General features: G+C 40.8%; 1 protein-coding gene across 2 annotated transcripts in view; it reads right to left on the bottom strand.

Moving 5' to 3' along the window:
* Nucleotides 1-19246, bottom strand: part of BICRAL (BICRA like chromatin remodeling complex associated protein) — a 50090-nt gene that overhangs the window by 17335 nt on the left and 13509 nt on the right. For both annotated transcript variants that reach the window (XM_069768582.1, XM_069768581.1), the window contains exons 2-6: nt 8755-8871; nt 8402-8447; nt 5051-5099; nt 4271-4339; nt 295-1917 (exon numbers count right to left, since the gene is read on the bottom strand). In XM_069768582.1, the coding sequence (XP_069624683.1) occupies nt 295-1917; nt 4271-4339; nt 5051-5099; nt 8402-8442 (1782 nt within the window). In that variant the 5' untranslated portion in view covers nt 8443-8447; nt 8755-8871. The remainder of the gene's footprint in view (nt 1-294; nt 1918-4270; nt 4340-5050; nt 5100-8401; nt 8448-8754; nt 8872-19246) is intronic.

Here is a 19246-nt window from a genome sequence, read left to right as displayed (position 1 = left end):
CCAAGTGATTGCAGGCTCACGTCCCCCAGGAAAATTATAAAACAATAAATGAAAATAAATAAAAACAAAAGTTTATCTTTTTTGATGATCAGAAAAAACTAAAAAATTTAAAATTGCTTTTCCCAATCTGTAAGTTAAAAAAAAGAATCAGGCAACAAAATCCAGCATATTAGGTATTACTTCTAGTTTACAGAAATCTGAATTCTGTTAAATGGTTTGATTAATTAGGTTGGCTAGAGAGACAAGCATTATGTAAAGAATTGGGTAAGTTCAAGCTATCTAGTAATTTCATACCTGATTACAGGAGAACGACTGCTTAGAGATTGTGTTGGAGCAGAACATGCTGTTGGAGTTAGCATTAGCTCCTGGAAGAAGAGTCTCGTCCACTACAGGATGGTGCCTGTCATTTGGCTGTTCGGCATAATTGTCTCCAGATCCAGAACTCTGAAATGATGGTCCCATACCTTGAAGAACAGTGCTTGGATTTACAACAGTAAAACGGTTTGTCGTCATACTTGAGCAACCAGGTGATGATGATGATGACGATCCTTGGACTTTACTTCCTTGACCGGGAGATAAATGTAAAAGTGTAGGAGATCCTTGTGCTACCTGGCCGCCTACCATCTGAGATGGACCTTGGTTCAAGATGACTTGTCCTCCAGAGCTTGAGAAGGTCTGACTGGAAACGAGCTGTACAGCAGTTCCTGGGCTGTGTAACATTTGCCCGGGATAATGTTGGCCTGGCCTGACCATGCCACCGGTGTTTCTGCTCAACATTATATGCTCTGTAGGGACTTGGTGAGGACCAAGTTGTGGAGGCTGTGTCTGCACAAATTGAGTATTTATGGCCTGAATATGCTGAAGAGAACTGGAGTTTATGGAAAGACCTGCAGGAATGAGGAATTGATTATGATGAGCGTGTGCTTCCCCTAAAGGAGAATGGATAACGATGCTGCTACCTGACTGCTGGCTCAATGCTTTATGGGAACGTTGATGAGTTACCGGAATTTGAGGACCCATTACAGGGCTTTGTGCTGAATTTCCAGGACCACAATGAGGTCCTGAATGTCTGTGATGGTGTATCCCCAAATTACTTACGCTGTAAGACATTTGCTGTCCAACCTGCATAGGCTTTGGCTGAATATTTACGGGACCTTTTATAGAATTTGGCGCTGGACCTCTATGAATAATTATGTTGTGGACCGGTAAAGATGTTTGGAAATTCCCACTAGTGAACGGGACTGCGACTTGCTGTCCTGCAGGACTTACATTTGGACTGGCAAACATTGTACTGCCATTTGGAGTATGACTCTGCACAAGTACTCCCCCGCTTGTACTACTAGGAGGCGCCTGCTGACCACTTTTAAGAATAATTTGAGATCCATCGAGATTATTAATCGTCATCACTGGAGACTGGTTGTTGATTGCGCCAATAAGATGGATCTGTCCAGAACCACTGTGACTACTGGTAGGAATATGCTGGTTGGGAAGAATTCCAACAGGTTGCATAAAACTATGCTGTACACCTACTGTATTGCTGGCAAATGATGCACCCGCTTGCTGCGGGACAACAGGCACGTGCGTCACTCCTAAGGGATGTAATGTTTGACCTGAGTAACTAGCGGCATTAGTAGCCTGAGTTAGGGATGCTGACGAATGGACATGAGGCGAAATATTGGAAAACTGCTGGCTTGAGCCTATGCTGGCATCCAAATAAGCCTCTTCTGCCAATATCTGCTCTGTAATATTGGCCTCCTGCAGTGATTTCTGTAAAATGTCCTCACTGAGGTCTGGGATAGAGGAAGATTCAAGCTCATCTTCAAAGAACTGAATATTGTTCGACAGCTGAAGTCCCTCCGCAGATTCCTCTTCAGTCAGACTTTGCACACTTTTAATGGATGACTTGGAATCGGTCAGCTGAATGGAAAATAAAAATTATTAACTAAATAAACTATAGCTACAAGGCTATAAAATAAACAAATAAACCATAGGATGAATGCCAAATAAATATAATAGACTATACTAATTTTTTATATACATATGTATATATACATATATATACAGTGCAGACCAAAAGTTTGGACACACCTTCTCATTTAAAGATTTTTCTGTATTTTCATGACTAAGAAAATTGTACATTCACACTGAAGGCATCAAAACTATGAATTAACACATGTGGAATTATATACTTAACAAAAAAGTGTGAAACAACTAAAATTAAGTCTTATATTCTAGGTTCTTCCAAGTAGCCACCTTTTGCTTTGATTACTGCTTTGCACACTCTTGGCATTCTCTTGATGAGCTTCAAGAGGTAGTCAGCGGAAATGGTTTTCACTTCACAGGTGTGCCCTGTCAGGTTTAATAAGTGGGATTTCTTGCCTTATAAATGGGGTTGGGACCATCAGTTGTGTTGTGCAGAAGTCTGGTGGATACGCAGCTGATAGTCCTACTGAATAGACTGTTAGCTGCTTTTTTCTTGCCATAATGCAAATTCTAAGTAAAGAAAAACAAGTGGCCATCATTACTTTTAGAAATTAAGGTCAGTCAGTCCGAAAAATTGGGCAAACTTTGAAAGTGTCCCCAAGTGCAGTTGCAAAAACTATCAAGCGCTACAAAGAAACTGGCTCACATGAGGACTGCCCCAGGAAAGGAAGACCAAGAGTCACCTCTGCTTCTGAGGATAAGTTTATCCGAGTCTCCAGCCTCAGAAATCGCAGGTTAACAGCAGCTCAGATTAGAGACCAGGTCAATTCCACACAGAGTTCTAGCAGCAGACACATCTCTACAACAACTGTTAAGAGGAGACTTTGTGCAGCAGGCCTTCATGGTAAAATAGCTGCTAGGAAACCACTGCTAAGGACAGGCAACAAGCAGAAGAGACTTATTTGGGCCAAAGAACAAAAGGAATGGACATTAGACCAGTGGAAATCTGTGCTTTGGTCTGACGAGTCCAAATTTGAGATCTTTGGTTCCAACCACCGTGTCTTTGTGTGACGCAGAAAAGGTGAACGGATGGACTCTACATGCCTGGTTCCCACCATGAAGCAAGGAGGAGGAGGTGTGATGGTGTGGGGGTGCTTTGCTGGTGACACTGTTGGGGATTTATTCAAAACTGAAGGCATACTGAACCAGCATGGCTACCACAGCATCTTGCAGCGGCATGCTATTCGATCTGGTTTGCATTTAGTTGGATCATCATTTATTTTTCAACAGGACAATGACCCCAAACACACCTCCCGGCTGTGTAGGGGCTATTTGACCAAGAAGGAGAGTGATGGGGTGCTACGCCAGATGACCTGGCCTCCACAGTCACCAGACCTGAACCCAATCAAGATGCTTTGGGGTGAGCTGGACCGCAGAGTGAAGGCAAAAGGGCCAACAAGTGCTAAACATCTCTGGGAACTCCTTCAAGACTGTTGGAAGACCATTCCCGGTGACTACCTCTTGAAGCTCATCAAGAGAATGCCAAGAGTGTGCAAAGCAGTCATCAAAGCAAAAGGTGGCTACTTTGAAGAACCTAGAATATAAGACATATTTTCAGTTGTTTCACACTTTTTTGTTAAGTATATAATTCCACATGTGTTAATTCATAGTTTTGATGCCTTCAGTGTGAATGTTCACTTTTCTCAGTCATGAAAATACAGAAAAATCTTTGAATGAGAAGGTGTGTCCAAACTTTTGGTCTGTACTGTATATATATATATATATACATATATATATATATATATATATATATATATATATATATATATATATACACACATATATATATATATATATATATATATATATATATATATATAATGTATATATAAAATGATAAAATTCTAAAACTATATATACGGTAATCTATATTTTTTTTTATATTATTATTATTATCGCTATTATTTATCACATCCTACAGAAAACATGGCTGATCTGCCCTTAGACTAATATGGAGATTATTACTGTTCAGTGGAATTTATTTTGTTCTGGTTATGTAGGATTTGCGTTAAAAAAGGTTTTCTGCCTTCAGAAAACGTTCTGTTATAAGATAAGGTAGTTAAAAAAAACCAAACTGAATATTATTTTTCCTCCCCGGGTCCAGTGATGACTCTCTGCCGCAGGAATCTATACTGGGGAACGTTGTGGGGTATATAGCAAAGCATTTACAATATAATGGACAATTACATAAGTAGTAGTCTGGATCTTCTCTTTGGGATGATGCATGCCTTGGTTGCTCAGATTTGGTACGTAAAAACTATAGCACTCATTTGAGCTTTGTACTTACACTAATATTAGCGAAAATGGAGTTTGAATTAGATGCAGAAAAATCTGTATTTGTTAAATCTTCAGCAGCCTGCAAGAAAATATATGGATTTTAATTGCCTGAAAAATAATCTGAGCAAAAAACAAAATGGGCCACAAAAAATATAAAATGTAATATAATTAACACTTAATACCACAAAAACAGAATCAATAAATTAAAGGGGTTATTTCATAAACAACATATATCCACGAGATAAGTGATAAAAGTATGAACGCTGGGGGTTTTAACATAAAAAGTCCCAAAGTCCCCTGTGTCAATGAGAAGGTAGTGAGCATGTGTGACCACTGCTCCATTTCATGTGTGGTGTGACCACTGCGGTGTTCTCTGCCATGCTCAGGTGCTAACCGAGTGTCTCCGGCATGCTCGAATAATATGTTCGAGTCCTTGTGCTTGTTAGACAATCACAACACAAGCAGGAATTGTCCGTTTGCTAGGCAATACCTGCGTGTGTTGCAGCTGTTGAGCAGCTACTAGACATGCAGCCAAGGGACTTGAACACGTTTTTCGAACACGCCCGAAATACTCAATTAGCACCTGAGCATGCTCAGATAACACTTTATCCGAGCACGATCGCTCATCCCTAATGGTGTGTACTTACTATTACAAGGATATGAGCGTACTTTACATTTAAATAGGCCCTCATCCCCCCTGCGCAGTAACTAGGTATGTAATAAAATAGTATAGTCAAAAAATATATGCAAACATCCGTGCCGCCAGTTAATCAAATTAAAAACAACTTACTGATTTACAACCAGATCCATGCAGAAAGTAACTTAATGCTTGTGGATCCCTTGAGGAAAAAAAAAAAGAAAATTATAAGAAAATTCCACTAAAATACTGAGTGTTGTGTTTGAAGCTATTTTAGGTCTACTTTCAAGTATTAAAAACAAGCCAAAAATAAGGAAAATCAAGAGCCCAATTAATTAAAGCCGCCCCTCCAGCGTTTGCGTTTTTTTTTATTGCACCGCTGGAGTGGTGCTTTAAATGTAAGTCCCCTGTCCCCATCTGATACTCACCTGCTGCTGCCGTCAGCCGTCTCCAGAGCTCATGGCTCCAGTGTTTCATGGGGCGGTGCGGAGGTTATTTTACAATATATGTCCATGAGAGCCTCGTTCTGGCCTTCTTCTGGCCCTCATAGACTTGTATTGACAGAGGGTAAAGTAGTTTCTGATTTGTGGCCAGTCAGAAGCTGCACTCACAAGATGACGCAGGGGGGCTGCAGTGGCACAAAAAAAAACTATGGAGATGTCGGAGGGTGAGTACATGAACAGGTGGGAGGGGGCTTAGATTTAAAGCGCCACTCCAGGGCTGAATAAAAAACTGCTGAAGTGGTGATTTAAGATTGGTATGTTTCACACTGTTTTAATGAAGGGATCATTGAAGTAAGATACAGGTGCTTCTCACAAAATTAGAATATCATCAAAAAGTTAATTTATTTCAGTTCTTCAATACAAAAATGAAAACTTATATATTCTATAGAGTCATTACAAACAGAGTGATCTATTTCAAGTGTTTAATTTTGTTAATGTTGATGATTATGGCTTACAGCCAATGAAAACCCATATTCTAATTTAGTGAGATAACGACTTTGGGGTTTTCATTGGCTGATACTCTCGTATCTCATTTCTTTGTTCCATCTACTGGCCATTGTTATAATATGTTTTTATGTATTTGCAGTTGTAATGTCAGTTATGTATTTGCAGTTGTAATACTCTTCCTTATCTTGTTTCCTCGCATCCTTTTGTTCATGGTCAGTGTCAGCTTGGCAGGAGCGTGCATCAGAGCTGGAGAGAAGATTTTCCTGTTACCTCTATCCTCCATTCTCCACTCTTTATCTCTCATCCCTGTCCCTTGATCTTCTCTAGACATCTCTTTTTATTTTTATTTATTTATTTATTTTTTATATAGCGCCAACATATTCCGCAGCGCTTTACAGTTTGTACACAGTTTGTCCCCAATGGGGCTCACAATCTGAATTCCCTAGCAGTATGTCTTTGGAATGTGGGAGGAAACCAGAGTACCCGGAGGAAACCCACGCAAACACGGAGAAAACATACAAACTCTTTGCAGATGTTGCCATGGGTGGGATTAGAACCCAGGACTCCAGCGCTGCAAGGCTGCAGTGCTAACCACTGTGCCACTGTGCTGCCCCCTACCTTATCACTTATCTCTACCTTATCACTTATCAAGGTACAGTCAATAAACTACCTAAAGGTTTGTCCAGTGCATTTTCCTCTCAGGCTAGAGAGGAGAGGATAGCGAGTAAGCTATCTGCCATTGCTTGTGCCGAGTTCCATGCTCACATCCATCAGACATTTCACCTACGTACATTGGTGGCAAAATCTCTCCCATAAACTATGATGCAGAGAGCCAACTTTATATGCACAGAACTTTTCTTTCTGTAGTTCTGAACAGAGAGAATTTCCAAATATAGGGATCATGATTAAGGGTGCTTAGTCACCGGAAACGCGTTGACCTTGTTTTTATAATTTTTTCTGTATGCTGATGTTTTGTCCTTTCACTGTATTTTGAGTGAAATAAATTATGGATTTTTCACTATTTCGTTGAGCTGGATCTCCTTCTCTTTCCTGTTCGTCCACGCCCTGACACAGCGGTTCCGTGCTCCGAGCTCCTGGGAATGTCGGTATGGTGAGCTGGATTTTGTTTTTCCCATAAACTATGATGCAGAGAGCCAACTTTATATGCACAGAACTTTTCTTTCTGTAGTTCTGAACAGAGAGAATTTCCAAATATAGGGATGATAAAAATTATCAATTACAACAAATTTGAAGTCAGGACTTAGCTACCACATAATTCCATAGTTGCAGACTTAAAAGCCTAAATTGTGATTATTTCGGGTAAAACGCTATAACGGTTATAATATAACCTCAACTATGGCTAATATACCAAATTTATTTCACTAATTACAATTATACTATTAGTTTTAAATAATATTCCCTATAATTATATGTCATTAGCAGATGCTATTTTCTTATTTTACATCACATCGTTCATGCATCTATACAGGTAAAAAATATTTTTTGCCTTTTTATGAGTTGTGCAATAAAAACGGTATGTTAGGGCTAGCGGAACGCACCAAGTAATAGGGTGATAGATACGAGGTGCGTTCGCAGCCTGGGGTCCACCGTGCAGAGATACCTGCTGCAAGTAATGGCGGATGGACACTTAGCTCACACGTGGGTTAAACTTCACCCCGTGTGAAATGAAAGCGAGCTCTGTTGCCTCACAGAGTCGCGCTGTACACAGGGACTAAAACCCTTACTAAAAGTTGTGCTTGCTCTGGAACTCTTCTGTGCTAACCGCACACATGAAGGAACCAGATGCTGAGCCAAGGCTAATTGCCTCCACTGACGCTAGCTGCCTGCCTGCCTGTACAGCCCCAAGGCTAAACAGACTCACACCACTTATATACAGTGTGGCAGAGTATCCACTGGCAACTGCCAAACACAAATGATACTAGCGCATGGCCGTGCGGCCATGTGAACCTTTTATAGCTGTAGCAGTTCAGGACCTTCCTAGTGGACCAATAGGAGCTGCTACAGGACCTGAGCATGTGACCCCCGACCTCCAATGAGAGGTCTTACCATGGGCATGCTCAGGAGGGGAAAAGCAGGACTTAGTCCCAGGAGCGCCTGCTCGCCGCTGAACAGCACTAGTTATAATGGATGAACCTGGAAGGGCAGCAGTAACCAAACGTGCAGTATCTGTCCTGGCCAGGCGCTGGGACCGACGTCTCTGCTGAGCAGGCTCCACTGCGGCTGGAGAAGAATGGGAGACCGCAGCGGACATGGCTCGAGATTCCCCCTGTGCATCGGCAGGAACTCGACGCCTAACATGGTGCATAATTAATTTTTTTTGTCGTTAGCCTCATTGTTTTTGCTTCTATGTTTTTGTTATACCTTTTAACAATGCATGTGTTTGATGATATAAAAGTTGTAAATTCTTATTATTTAATTGAAATACATTATATTAACCTTAAAACAATTCTGAGCTTAAAAAAAGTGAAACAATTGTTTACGCTGCTTTTAACGGGCTTGATGCAAAGAAAGAATTTAAATATAATTCACTTACCCGATAATATCAAGAAGACCGGAGTCATCATCATCATCCATGTCAGCTATACAAAAAATACACTTCTGTTTAATGTGCGCAAGTCCAAAGAGACCAAATTTCAACGTCCAAAATAATGGGTCCAATCCACTTAATTACTGGTAAATAACCAGATACATCAGGGGTGAAATAATATATTTCTATGATTCCAGGAATATGCTCCATACAACAAGGCAATCCAAATTAAACCAACATTATGGAGCTGCTGACTGCCAGCAGGGTTATTTTTTACTTTTAAAAAAGAACATTCGCCAACTAATTTTGTATATAAAGTTTAGATTTCTTTCAAATGAAGAATTGCATAAAAAAAGTACCTTGTGTTCCAAAGTATTACCACAACGTCTGATCAGGCCATTGATAATAAGCGTCATATTGAAAAGGATTCAGAATGTTCATTTTGACAAACAAATGCTGTTACAGAAGGTTGGGACCTGGGAGAGAACAAAAAAAAAATATTACAAATTGTAATAAATTCGAAGCCGATTTCAAAAAGTGCACAGGCAATTAAAACAAATAGCCGAACACATTTGATTGATAATCAAAATACTAAGGAAATTTAATATCTAGATTTACATAGGTGGTCAAATTTAATAAACAATTACTGTAAGTCTGTCTCACTAATACACCATACTTGATTAGAAAATATCCACTGATTTCCTGATAACTGACCCTTGGAGCAATACTTCAGACCCTGTGCTTGTGTCAAGCACAAAACTGGAAGTGAAGAAGTGAAAAATCATTTGTAGGTAATTGCGATTCTAGAATCTAAAAATGCAAGTATTGTACTTTCATCTATTGAAAATTGAATAATTAAAACAAGTGAGCAATCCCTTTTAGCGCAGGCTGCATTCACATAACACTTTTTATGATTCCATTGTGGGGAATACAGGCGAAAAATGAAACATTCAGTTACGGGACCCATTTGTTTGAAAGGGTTTTATTTTTCTAAAATGTCATCAGTTTGATACCATTCCCCCCAAAAAATTATAGCACACAGAAAAGAGACTTAATTTTTTTTTTAACATTAAACTGTATGGGAAATGGATCGTAACGGATGGTCATTCATTATGTTATCCGTTTAACAGATGTGTTTCTAACCACTATGCATGACAAAAACACCAGATACGTTCAGAGGCTCCTCTAGCAAAAATGGATCCATTCAAAATGGATTCAAAGCAGAAATCAAAAGTTTTTGTAAAAGGATCCATTTCCTGGATTTGCTTCACAAAAAAATGGAAAATGTGCGTTAAACTTGGTATCGTCCTTTTTTTTCGTGTCCGTTTCTTTTTTCTATTCGGCCCGTTACAAATAGATGACAAAGGGACATGTGACTGTGAATGTAGCCTAACTGAGCTGTGCATTTTCCATAACTCCCATTAATTTACAGGCGAATATCGGAACCAGGGAGTGATGGAGCTATACCTGTCACAGTCATGAATGACCGATTTAGAAATGTTCCTTTTCACAATTGTTTTCAGTAAATTTTAATTAAATATTATAAATCTCTTTCTGAATTTTGGAGCATACACTTCTTCAATGAAGGCTTTAACCACTTACATTACTGGTATTACGCATACAATGAGGGGTCACACTCCTATCAAATGTGGATGATATACAGCAAGGGTTGGCAACCTTTTTACTGTGGAGAACGGATTAATAGGAAAAAAATAGTAGCTTCACTACTGAACTGAAAATCCGCTGCATTTTACATTACTCTAAGAGAAAATCTGAGAATATGACATCTGCAGCCTGACAAATTATGCAATGCTGGGGAAGTTTATAGCAGAATTCACCCTTTGCTTTCAGGTAGTGAAATCTGTGTAAAATCATATCCACACATCCCAAACACCTGTCTCGCTATCCTAAACACTCAGGGTACAGGGTATGTGCACATGATCCGGAAGTGGCACATGTTCGCTGCATCCAAAGCGCTGGCGTCTACTAAGTACAGGTGAATCCTCCATGCTCACTGAACTGTGCGGATTCACCATGTCCAATACATTCTATTGGTGAAATTTCTCTTTCGGAGACTCGACATACTGCAGTCTCGAGAGAGGCGCCGCATGTCCGTCTCCACGGGTTCCATCCACTACGGTGTAACCTCTGGACGCTGCACAAGTAAACAGCGTCCAACCTACAGCGTTTACTGATCATCTGCACATACCCAATGAGGCATTTCCAAGTATAGCATAGCTACTTGTAAGGGTTTGTTCACACATAGCATATTTTTACATGAGGAACACAACAAAGAGTAGCAGCAAAATAAATGAGATTACTAAAATCTCATTCACAGTGTTTTGGGGTTTTTTTTTTTTCGTTTTGTTAGCTATGGCACGTTTTTGTTTGATTTATTTAAACCAAAGCATTTATCCATTCATTTAAATGCATAAACAAAAAAATATATATAGGCCCCAACAGCCCAAAAACAGCAGCCCGCAGCTGCCCAGAAAAGGCGCATCTATTAGATGCGCCTATTCTGGCGCTTTGCCTGGCTCTTCCCACTTGCCCTGTGGTGGTGGCAAGTGGGGTTAATATTTGGGAGGTTGATGTCACCTTTGTATTGTCAGGTGACATCAAGCCCACGGCTTAGTAATGGAGAGGTGGAGACACCTATCCATTACAAGTCCTATAGTTATATGTTAAATAAAAACGCAGCCAGAATAAAATCCATTAATTGAAAAAATGACACAGACTCCTTTAACCCTGCTGTTCTGTTCGGTCTGGGGAGACCTATTTTGAACTTTGGTATTTTTTGGGGTGTTCAAGATGCGGTTCTGAAACTTGTGGTTGATTGACTTAAATGAGGATGGGTCGGTCGGCCACGGGTTTCAGAGCCGCATCTTGAATATTTTAAAGAATATTGAAGTTCAAAGTCGGTCATTTTTGACCAACAGAACAGCAGGGTTAATAATCTCAATTAAACCATACTTACTGCAATGCCTAATTCCACTGAAGCCCTTGATCTCCTGTAATAAAAGTAAAATAAGAAAACAACAATATACCATACCCATAGGTCGTTCTGTCCCACACTGTAATCCATGTCTGGGGGCTAAATAGTTTTCAACCAGGACGGTGCCAAGATGCGACCGTTCCAGCTGAAAACCACTGAGAGGGCAGAATCAATCACCAGCTGTGACATCATATACTCGATTAATTGATCTCTTACACCCAATGAGACTCATATACTCGAGCTCAGGAATCCAGAATGACTTGAAAAATCTGGTTTGAAAGTTTAACCCCTTAATGACCACCAATACATCTTTTTACTGACCTGAGATATAAGAGATAGCATCCCCATACAGGTGACAATCCAGCAGCTGTTGGATGTACACTATAGCTGACAACTTGCTGCATCAGCCATGATCAGTGTTTTCACCCATCCATATCTGTTTAACCCCTTAGATGCTGCTATCAATAATGACTATCTATATATATAATTGTCTAAGGGGTACTTCCGTCTGTCTGTAATGGGAATCCTGGGTCGCTGATTGGTCGCGGCCGGCTGGCCGTGACCAATCAGCGACAGGCACAGTCCGGCCGCGAATTGGCCCCTCTCTACTTCCGTCCAGTCAGTGCCCCCTCCATACTCCCCTCCAGTCAGTACCCACATAGCGTTTTAGGACTGCGTTACACCATGGCATAACGCGGTGTAATGCAGTCCCGTTAACGCTGTCATTAACTGTGTAAGTGTGCCCAACTTTTTACTATTGATGCTGCCTATGCAGCATCAATAGTAAAAACATGTTAAAAATAATAATAAAAATATATATATGTATTCTCACCTTCTGTTGTCCGCGCCAGCCTTTCCCGGTCCTCGCGACACTCCGGTCCCAAGAATGCCTTGCGGCAATGACCGGACATGACGTAGCAGTCTCGCGAGACCGCTACATCATCACGTATTATTGCCGCAAGACATTACTGGGAACGGAGGGTCACGACGAGCATCGGTAAAGGCCTGGAGTTGGGGGCCGCTGGAAAGTGAGTATATAAATATTTTTTATTTTGTTTTTTTAACAGTGATATGGTGCCCACATTGCTATATACTATGTGGGCTGTGTTATATACTGCGTGGGATGTGTTATATAGTACGTCGCTGTGCTATATACTACGTGGGCTGTGCTACAGTCATGGCCACAAGTATTGACACCCCTGCAATTCTGTCAGATAATACTCATTTTCTTCCTGAAAATGATTGAAAATGCAAATTATTTGGAATTATTATCTTCATTTAATTTGTCTTAAAAGAAAAAACACAAAAAGAATTGTCCTAAAGCCAAATTGGATATAATTCCACACCAAACATAAAAAAGGGGTGGACAAAAGTATTGGCTTGGCACTGTTCAAAAAATCATGTGATGCTTCTCTAATTTGTGTAATAACAGCACCTGTAACTTACCAGTGGCACCTAACAGGTGTTGGCAATAACTAAATCACACTTGCAGCCAGTTGACATGGGTTAAAGTTGACTCAACCTCTGTCCTGTGTCCTTTGTGTACCACATTGAGCATGGAGAAAAGAAAGAAGACCAAAGAACTGTCTGAGGACTTGAGAAACCAAATTGTGAGGAAGCATGAGCAATCTCAAGGCTACAAGTCCATCTCCAAAGACCTGAATGTTCCTGTGTCTACCGTGCGCAGTGTCATCAAGAAGTTTAAAGCCCATGGCACTGTAGCTAACTTTCCTAGATGTGGACGGAAAAGAAAAATTGACTAGAGATTTCAACGCAAGATTGTGCGGATGTTGGATAAAGAACCTCGACTAACATCCAAACAAGTTCAAGCTGCCCTGCAGTCCGAGGGTAGAACAGTGTCAACCTGTACTATCCGTCGGCATCTGAATGAAAAGGGACTGTATGGTAGGAGACCCAGGAAGACCCCACTTCTTACCCCGAGACATAAAAAAGCCAGGCTGGATTTTGCCAAAACTTACCTGAAAAAGCCTAAAACGTTTTGGAAGAATGTTCTCTGGTCAGATGAGACAAAAGTAGAGTTTTTTGGGCAAAGGCATCAACATAGAGTTTACAGGAGAAAAAAAGAGGCATTCAAAGAAAATAACACGGTCCCTACAGTCAAACATGGCAGAGGTTCCCTGATGTTTTGGGGTTGCTTTGCTGCCTGTGGCACTGGACTGCTTGACTGTGTGCATGGCATTATGAAGTCTGAAGACTACCAACAAATTTTGCAGCATAATGTAGGGACCAGTGTGAGAAAGCTGGGTCTCCCTCAGAGGTCATGGGTCTTCCAGCAGGACAATGACCCAAAACACACTTCAAAAAGCACTAGAAAATGGTTTGAGAGAAAGCACTGGAGACTTCTAAGGTGGCCAGCAATGAGTCCAGACCTGAATCCCATAGAACACCTGTGGAGAGATCTAAAAATGGCAGTTTGGAGAAGGCACCCTTCAAATATCAGGGACCTGGAGCAGTTTGCCAAAGAAGGATGGTCTAAAATTCCAGCAGAGCATTGTCAGAAACTCATTGATGGTTACCGGAAGCGGTTGGTCGCAGTTATTTTGGCTAAAGGTTGTGCAACCAAGTATTAGGCTGAGGGTGCCAATACTTTCATCTGGCCCATTTTTGGAGTTGTGTGTGAAATGATCAATGTTTTGCTTTTTGCTTCATTCTCTTTTGTGTTTTTTCATTTAAGACAAATTAAATGAAGATAATAATACCAAAGAAATTGTGTTTGCAATCATTTTCAGGAAGAAAATGAATATTATCTGACAGAATTGCAGGGTGTGTCAATACTTTTAGCCATGACTGTGTATACTATGTGGCTGTGCAATATACTACGTGGGCTGTGTTATATACTGCGTGGGCTGTGCTATATACTACGTGACTGTGCAATATAGTACGTGGGCTGTGCTATATACTACATACATATTCTAGAATACCCGATGGGTTGGAATCGGGCCACCATCTAGTATCATATAAATGGTTAAAAGAGTGTGGGGGCTCTCTCTATCCCCTTTGGAACCCTGAGATTATGATTGTATGGTCCTGATGTTTGCTATGGCAGTTCACGGCCAAATAGCGGCCTTAAGAGTCTGCCGGCTATAGCGGCCTGTTCAAAAGTTAGTGATAATTAGGTGGTAAAAATACACTTCATTCCTATCATGTCACTTTGCATTAATGCCTGAAAAGCACCTGAAGCGCTATACACTAACTGACACCAGTTTTCAGTATGTCAAGGGGTGCTGTTTTTAAAATGGCATCACTCTTGGGGTTTTTCCAATATATAGGACCCCTGAAGTCACTTCAAACCTGGATAGAGCCCTCAAAAAAACATTTTTTGTAAATTTCCATGAAAAATTGCTGCTACATCTCCTAAAATGCTAACAAAATAAAACAATATTTTACAAATGGTGCTGATTTAAAGCAGACATGAGGAAAATGTTATTTATTCATGTTTTTGTGTGGTATGACTACCTGGGTTAAAGGGATAATCATTCAAAGTTTGAAAATTACCTTTTTATTTTACATTTTTGTCAAATTTCTGATTTTTTTTTTAAATGAACACAAAACACATCGACCTAAATTTACCATTATCATAAACTATAATGTGCCACAAAAAAAAATTCATCTCAAAATCACTGGAATTTGTTGAAGCATTCCAGAGTTATTACTACATAAAGTGACACTGGCCAGATTTAAAAAATGTGGCCCAGTCACTAAGGGGTTAAACTCAGTGTCTGCCCACCTACCCTGATTGAAACCTCCTCAGTGTCCCTCCTCCAGAAAACTCACACTGCTCAGTACAAGCTGCAGCTGTCAATTAGCCTGGGTGGGCAGAAAGTGAGTACATTTAGACTCAAAATGCTTCTTCCTGTTGAGGATTATAAAGCCATTCTTGCATGGATTTAAGAGTGTATATATCTTGTATAGGTAGATTTGGTGACAGATCTGCTTTAAAGGGAACCCATCAGGTCCAATATCGCTATTAACCTACAAATATAGGGTAAATCTGCAAGTTAATAGCAGTGTGTCAACCCAGGAGAAACTGAACTTTATTCATCCCAGGAGCCGCCGGCTTTCAGTCACGCAGGCGTGCACAGAGCTAGCCAATAAGTCAATACCCGAACCTTTATTGAATATTTCAACACAACTAAGCACGTTAAACAAATCAGTTTCCTCCAAAATGAAATGACACCATCTGTAGACAGCTGTTTCACACTTCTTACCTTTAGTTGGTACAAAACAGTGTACTGGTTGGCTATGTGAAAAGTCACTGAAATGTCTCAGGGATAATAGGTTTTCTTGAGGAGTGTTACAGGACAGGCAATGCACCTTGAGAAAATGGATGGCACATTGGCTCTCCTTCAGGGAGAAGGAAATCTCTCACGTGCCACCTATTGAACGTTGCCACCTGTTGTCTAATCCTTGAGTAGACTTAAAGGATCTGTAGACAATTTTTTTCCAGGTTTCTGGCCCCTTTACAGCATCGAAGTTGGCTACGTGAGACCATTAACTCTGGCATCACGGAGATTTCATCGATTCCCTTTTAAAAGCTGATCGACTCTTCTGCTTTTTCAGCACTGACACCTTTCCACCTCGGTGTCTGCTGCAGTGAAATACCTCGCCTTTGTGCCGTCTGTGTTTCCTTTGTCAATATGTGTGTAATCTGTGTTTTATATAGACTGCTCTGCTCCATGACTCTTTCAGACATCCATGTCTCAAAGGAGTTTTGAGATGTCCCCATACAGTATCATGTTCTCGGTAGAAGATCACCTGCTTCCGCGGAATGATGTGCTGATAATTATTTTTTTTTGCCAGCATAAATGATCCTATCACCTGACAAAGAAACGTTTAGGTCAGTCATAGCGTGATTGCCAGCAAGTTTATACAGGCGTATAACAGAGATTGAGTGTTTACCGATTCATCTAACTTCATCAAAGCAATTACGCCAGAATTCTGGGGTAATTCTTTGAAAGATTTTGTGACATTTGACATTTTTATGCTAATTTGACCCAGCTCCAAGAAAATAGGCAGAGCTTGGATGGGACAGGGGTTTGATGCCTCAGCTCATCTAATTCATGACGAGCTGTGGTGTTACTTACGCCAGAAAGCTTATTCAAATCCATGACTGGAATAAGATTTGTTGCGAGGTGCAGGGAGGTGCAATCCACTTGTCAGATGCACCAAATACACCTCTTAATGAATCAATAGCATGACTCCAACACGGCCCCCTCATCAAGCCCTGGCGTGAAAATCATCGGTCTTAATGACTTGGGACCATTGGGTTTATTGTAGAACTGTGGAAATGTAGGCAAATTACAACAATGAATGTTTAACAAATTTTTATAACATTTTATTCAGTTAAAAAATAGGAATTTATCTGAAAATAGAAAACTTTTTTTTTAAACAAAAGGATAAACCCCCAAGAACAACAATAGTTTGAAAGACTTTATATTAAATGGGTTGTTCCATGAACAAAGTTCATTTTAATAAACAGATTTTGGAATAAAAATAAGTTTCACATTGGATGTGTTAAAAAAAAGTTCACCCTTGCTGTGTAATGGCTGTGTCTGATCTTTTCCTTCCTCCCCCTGCCCAGGAGTTGTGGTATGATCAGACTATGCTCCTGTATGGGAAGACACAGCCATTACACAGTACACAGCAGGGGCACATTTGTAAGATTATCTCAGCACAATAACATTTTTTTTTTTTGTAATACATACAATTTTGGAATTTATTTTATTCCAAGATCTATTGATTAAAATTAACTCTGTTCATGAGAAAACGCCTTTAAGTTCCATTTTTTTTATCCAGTTCAACTACCTTTTCCTGTAGATCAGTTGACAATTCTTTTGTTTTCCCCATGACTCACAATCCAGAAAAGTCAGTGGCTGGATAAAAGATGCAACAGTCCATCTGGACCTATGCAAGAGTCTGTCTGGATCCCAGAAACTCACTCAGCTTTTATGCACACACACTGGTTACAAGCAAACAGGTCAGAGGTGAGGTAACCATCAAACCCATGTGTGTCAACTTCTGTGCATATTATCAGGCCAAAATCACCAGGGTGTGTCAACTTTTGATCAGGGTCATTTGGATGTTTTGGGTTGTCATTATGATTTAAAAAGAGAAAACACAGTAGTTTGACAATAAATGGCTTCACCCAACCACTAACCATGAAAAAAAGGTTTGGTGTTATCATTCATATTCACTGAAAAAAGGACAAGAAAGCAAAAATTCCGCCAGGGTATGTAAATTTTTGAGCATATCTGTACCTCATTTTCCCTCCTATGGGCACTGCATTCAGGGATCTTCTGCACTGGCGCCTGTGACTTCCGCTCCAGTGACCTCTGGCGTGCACGCCGATAAAGTGCTCTCCCCACTTCCTCCCTGCAAAGTCATCGCTTCTAGTCATGGTTCCTAGCAATGAATATGCAGTGAGGAAGTGGGGAGAGGACCTTATCAACCTTATTAGAGTTAAGTGACTCGCCGGTGCCTGCACAGACGATCCCTGAATGCAGTGCCCATAGAAGGGAGGAAGAGGTACGTATTGTGGAGGAAGTGCAGGTTGAGGGGTTAGTATTACAATGAAGATAGGAGGCAGGGATTTCTTCCAGGCACCGTAAGCCCCGAAGCTTGGAAATCAGAAGCATAAAGGCATAATATAACATTTCTGAACAACAATACCGTTAATATGAAGCATACAGGTAGGACTAATCTACCATTTCTATTACCTGTATGCCCATATAGATGTCCCGGGGTGACAGATTCCCTTTAATACATTTATCTGAATGAGTCCTAAGGTTCTACTGTCCATTTTAACCCCTTAACGACCGCCGATTTGCCTTTTAACGGCGGCAGTTAAGGGTACCTATTTCTCAGCGCCGCTTTTTAATGGTGCTGACAAATAAGGTTATAGCCCCCCAGCATTGGAAATTCTCTGAGGTCTTGGCTACCGGGGGTAGCTGAGACCCCAGAGAACATGATTCGGGTCGATTTTTACCGACTCCAGTGTTGCGATCACCGTTATGCACGGAATAACACAAAGTTTGATTTCCCATTTAATTTGTCTCCTGTGATATGATCTAGCACCTCAGAAGAAAGAGAAATGGGGTCCCCCGAGCCTCCCATGGTACCTCTGGTGTCCCTGGACCCTCCTGCATCCCCCGGCCGTCGGCATCTTCTTCCGGGAAGAACATGGTGGGCGCATGCGCAGTGTGCCCGTCGAGATCTGCCGGCCAGCACCCGGCAACAATAGGAAATTTTTCCTGTTGGTTTATTTTGATTACTGTGACAGACCCTATCACAGTGATCAAAATTAAAAAAATAATAAAGCAAACCCCCTTTATCACTCTCTTAGGTAAAAATATTTATTTCAATTTTTCCATTAGGGTTAGGGTTGGGCTAGGATTAGGGTTGGAGCTAGGTCTAAGGTTAGGGTTGAGGCTAGGGTTAGGGTTGGGGCTAGGGTTAGGGCTGGGGTTAGGGATAGAGTTGGGGCTAGGGTTAGGGCTGAGGTTAGGTTTGTGTTGAGGTTAGGGTTATGGTTGGGATTACGATTAGGGTTGGGATTAGAGGGATAAGGGTTGTGGTTAGGGTTATGGTTGGGATTGGGGTTAAAGGTGTGTTGAGGTTAGGTACATCAGGGGTCTCCAAACGCAACAAGGCGCCCACCATTGATTCCAGCCAATTTTTCATTTAAAAAGTCAAACGATGCTCCCTCCCTTCTGAGCCCTGCCATGCGCCCAAATAGTGGCTTTCCCCCACATACAGGGTAGTCAGGAGAAATTGCACAACAAATTTTGTGGTCCATTTTCTCCTGATACCTTTGTGAAAATAAAAACATTTTGTTT

Source organism: Ranitomeya imitator, chromosome 5, assembly GCF_032444005.1.
Source record: "Ranitomeya imitator isolate aRanImi1 chromosome 5, aRanImi1.pri, whole genome shotgun sequence".
Taxonomy (NCBI): domain Eukaryota; kingdom Metazoa; phylum Chordata; class Amphibia; order Anura; family Dendrobatidae; genus Ranitomeya; species Ranitomeya imitator.
This window is presented reverse-complemented; position numbering and strand designations above follow the sequence as displayed.